Source organism: Ornithorhynchus anatinus, chromosome 5, assembly GCF_004115215.2.
Source record: "Ornithorhynchus anatinus isolate Pmale09 chromosome 5, mOrnAna1.pri.v4, whole genome shotgun sequence".
NCBI lineage: Eukaryota > Metazoa > Chordata > Mammalia > Monotremata > Ornithorhynchidae > Ornithorhynchus > Ornithorhynchus anatinus.
The window spans coordinates 3,681,213-3,685,364 of record NC_041732.1 but is presented as its reverse complement, the minus strand read 5'-3'; the positions used below and the strand labels follow the sequence as shown (position 1 = coordinate 3,685,364).

The 4,152-nt window shown below is 62.5% G+C and overlaps 1 protein-coding gene across 1 annotated transcript; it reads right to left on the bottom strand.

Annotated features, from left to right (window-relative positions):
• Positions 1-424: 424 nt before the first annotated feature.
• LRFN3 (leucine rich repeat and fibronectin type III domain containing 3) lies at positions 425-3,889 on the bottom strand. Its single transcript, XM_029066706.2, has 2 exons — positions 2,487-3,889; positions 425-1,188 (listed from the first exon to the last, which is right to left on the bottom strand). Exons 1-2 carry the CDS (start codon positions 3,863-3,865, stop codon positions 729-731), a joined length of 1,839 nt encoding a protein of 612 aa, XP_028922539.1. The 5' UTR covers positions 3,866-3,889; the 3' UTR covers positions 425-728.
• Positions 3,890-4,152: the final 263 nt, after the last annotated feature.

Sequence of the window (4,152 nt, the reverse complement as noted above, 5' to 3'; positions counted from 1 at the left end):
AACAGCACTTACAGGGACACAGCAAACTTTCCGTCAACAAACCCTTTACATTCGAGATCTCCAATCGAGATCCTACAGCAAACAGATTCCGTTCCCCTCATCCTCGTGAAGCGTTCACACAGGGGTAGGCCGGAGAGGCCTGGGGGTTTGGGAAGACCTGCCTGTGTTCCCAGGAATTAGAGGCTGTGGGTGTGTGGGGGGTGTCAGGGATGGAGGGGGGAGGGGTCTTGACCAATCGGCGCTGGGGCCAAAACACGACCCCCGCCCCCCACTGTAAATCACACACTTTATATTGAATATATCCAAACAAAAATAGATAAGAATGCAGCACCCGGTTTTACAGAGCTTAAAAAAATATTCCTTTGTTCTCTGGTTTCTCCCCCTCCGTCCCCTCCCGCCCCCCCCCCCCCCCCCCATCCCCTGGTGTAAATGGTCGATCTTAAAAATAGGCGAGAGCTCAGTGTGGGAGAACGTCAAATCCCAGACGGGACCCCTAGGGCCCTGCTTTCTGCCCCTCCGCCCATCAACCCCCAAGAGGTCCAGGGTGTGACCCACCCCATTCCAGTGGGCGACTCCCGGCCCCTGGAGCGGAGAGACTGGGGGTCCGAAGTGGGAGAGTCCGACGGATCCACAGAGGAGCGTCCCTGGGGGGCCCGGGGACCCCGCTCTGGGACACTCGAGGGGCGTCGGGAGGAAGTGGAGGGGAGCGGCCCCAACCCCCCCTTCTGCTATTGGTCCCCAGGTTCGTGGGGGGGCTGGGGTCCCGCCCCCAGAGCCCCCCCGCGGGGGTCACTGTCCAGGTGGACCACGGTCTGGCCGGGGGTGGGCCCGGCCTGGCCCCCGTTGGTCTGGGAGCAGACGTGGATGACTTTGGCCTTGGCTTTGGCCTTGGGGGCCTGGCCACCCGCGTAGACCTTGTACTTGACCAGCAGGATGAAGATGAAGACGAGGACGGAGGCCACGATGATGCCACCGATGACGATGATCATGGTGCCGCCCAGGAACTGGGCGTGGAGCGAGCGGCACTGCTTGTACTCGGGGGCCGTGGTGAACTGGACGCAGCCCACCACGCGCGTGGCCGTGAGGGCCGTCACGCCGTCGTCGTACACGGCCAGCACGCATAGGTCGTAGTCCCGCCCCGCCGCCAGGTCGCCCAGGAAGAAGGAACGGCTGCTGGACGGGATCATCCTAGCAGAAGGGGCCGGGGGAGAGGGAGAGAGAAGAGGGGTCAATGCAGCCATGCCCCTGCCTTCCTTCCCTTCAGATCCCTCCCCGTGCCCCACGTGGGACAACCTAATCACCTTGTATCCTCTCCAGCGCTTAGAGAACAGTGCTATGCACATAGTAAGCGCTTAACCAAATGCCATCGTTATTATTATTATGGCTCCCTCCCGTGACCAGACTCTTTCATCCCCAAACCGCCATTCCCAGGGTGGGCCCCTCTCCTGCTCCCCACGTCCTGTTCTAGAGACACCCCTATGTCTCTTCTTGGGGTCCCCCTCCACCTTCCAGAGAGAACTGGTCATGTAAATCAGAGAGGCAGAGATTTACTATAGAGGGGGTTTTTTGTTGGTTTTTTTAGCGAAAAAGCCCCGCTGCCTGGTTTTCTTTAGAACCGCCGCCCAATTTCTTCTAGATCCATTTAGATAACTGGCCTTGCAGTGCTTTCTTTTTTTTAAAAAAAAAAAAGTAATTTCCTTTAGGTTCTCATACAGACCCGTCCTTATTTCATACCGGCCTGGTTTCCTTAAGCCTCCTACCCTGATTGATTTTGCCTTTCAGACCTCCCCCTGATTTCCTTTCAGCCTGTTGCTTGACTTCTTTTAGCTCCCGCGGCCCCGGCGATTTTGCCTTTCAGCCCCCAGCCCGATTTCCTTTCACTCTGTTGCCCGGATTCTCTTGGTCCTCTCCCCCGATTGCATTTATGCTGTACCATTCCCGCGGCCTGATTTCTTTGGCCCCAACGCCCCATTTCCATCAGATATATTTTTTTTTCAGATGCTGCTAGTTAGAGGTGAATCCAGAGCCCTCTCAGGCCCGCTGCCCGATTTCTTGATCTATCTTGCAGGGTGGCTCACTGGAAAGAGCCCGGGCTTGGGAGTCAGAGGTCATGGGTTCGAATCCCGGCTCTGCCACTTGTCAGCTGTGTGGCCTTGGGCAAGTCACTTAACTTCTCTGGGCCTCAGTTACCTCATCATGTGGGACAACCTGATTAACCTGTATCTACCAGCGCTTAGAACAGTGCTCTGCACATAGTAAGCGCTTAACAAATACCAACATTTTTATCTTTTTGGCGGTGGCCAGCTTTCTCTGGCACCCTTCCCCCCGCCCCCGCCCCAGGCTGGCTGCCCCGACCGGCCTCGGGACCCTCTGTTTCTCTCCGGCCCGGAGGGGAACCCCAGGATCGGGGGGAGCCGAGCCGGGGTCGGGGGGTGGTCCCCGGGGAATTCCTGGGCCCGCGCCCCTCTCCCCCACCCAACTGCCACCTGTAGACGAGGATGTCGTCGGCCGAGCTGTTGTACTGGATCTGATACATGCGGATGCCGGCGGGGAGGGGTCGCGGGGCGGGCCACTGGATCAGGGCGGAGGACGAGGTGAGCTGGTCCACCCGGACCCGGCGCTCGGGCGGGGCCCCGCTGTCGTTGACGAAGCCGGACCTGGCCGGGGTGAGGATGTCCGAGGCGCCCGGCTCGGCGTCCCGCTCGCAGCTGGTGCTGTTGGCCAGCTGGGCCGCGGGGTTGACCACCAGCTCGACGGGGGCCGTGGCCTCCCCGGCCGCGTTGGAGGCGATGCAGGTGAAGGTGCCCCGGTCTGCGGCGCCCGCCCCGCGGAGGTCCAGGGTGCCGTTGGAGTAGGAGACGGTCCGGGAGGAGTTGGTGACCAGCTTGCCCTCGGGCGAGACCCAGCGCACGTAGGGGTCCGGGTCGCCCACGGCCTTGCACTTGAGCGTCGCGGCCTGGCCCTCGGCCACCGCCAGCCGCGGGGTCCGGTGAGTGATCATGGGGGGCTCGCAGACGAACTCCTCCTCGCGGATGGACCAGAAGTATTTGCCGCTGAGCTCGGGGGGCGAGGCGCAGGTCTCCAGGTCATCCTCGCGGGTCAGGCGGCGCAGCCAGAGCAGCTCGCAGTTGCAGTGCAGGGGGTTGCCCCCGAAGCCCAGCACCAGGGAGGACAGCGGGGAGCCCCGCGACTTGGCGTACACGGGGATGCGCAGGAACAGCGGGTCCGGCGGGATGGTCTTCAGCCGGTTGGACGTCATGTCCAGCCGCGCCAGCTTGTGCAGGTTGGCGAAGGCGCCGGGGGGCACGTGGGCGATGAGGTTGTGGTCCAGGCTGACGGTGTTGACGTTGGCCAGGCGGCCCACGGCGGCCCAGGGCAGCCCCTCCAGGTTGTTGTAGGACAGGTCCAGGTCCTCCAGGGTCTCCACGAAGTCGTCCAGGGCGCCCGGGGCGATGGAGCTGATCTGGTTGTTGCTGAGGATCAGGTGGCGCAGGTTGGGCAGGCCGCGGAGCTGCTGGTCCCCGATGGCCGTCAGCCGGTTGCTGTCCAGGTGCAGGGCGCGCAGGCCGCGCAGGTCGGCGAAGGCCCCCGGCAGGATCTGGCTGATGGTGTTGCGCGACAGGGTCAGGTGCAGCAGGCTGGTCATGTTGGCGAAGTCGCGACGGCGGAGGACGGTGATGAAGTTATCCATGAGGCGCAGCTCGGCCGTGCGCCGGTCCAGGGAGGGCGGCACGAAAAGGAGGCCCGTCTTGGTGCACAGGACGGTCACCGACGGAGACAGGCTCTGGCACATACAGCGCTTGGGACAGATCATGGCCCGGACGGACGCGGCGAGGACTAGCAGGCAGAGGAGCGGTCTGTCCATGTTCGGGGGCGGGGCGGGCCTGCGGGGAGGGGGGAGGGGGAAGGGGAGTTGGGGGGGGGGGGACGGACACAGAGAGGGTCAGGCGGCCGGCGGAGGGAGGAGGGGACGGGAGGGGGGGGGGCGGGAAAGGGACCGGCCGGAGGAGGATGGATCGTTAAAACTGTGAGCCCCACTTGGGACAACCTGACTACCTTGTATCTACCCCGGCGCTTAGAACAGTGCTTGGCGCTTAACGAATACCATCATTTATCCAAGGATCCAGCTGTAATTTATTTCATGTCCGTCTC

Coding starts and splice junctions, on each gene's coding strand:
- LRFN3 (XM_029066706.2), bottom strand. CDS start 3,865: ATGGACAGACCGCTCCTCTGCCTGCTAGTCCTCGCCGCGTCCGTCCGG. Junction 1,189..2,486: donor GACGACATCCTCGTCTACAG/GTGGCAGTTGGG, acceptor CCCTTCTGCTAG/GATGATCCCGTCCAGCAGCC.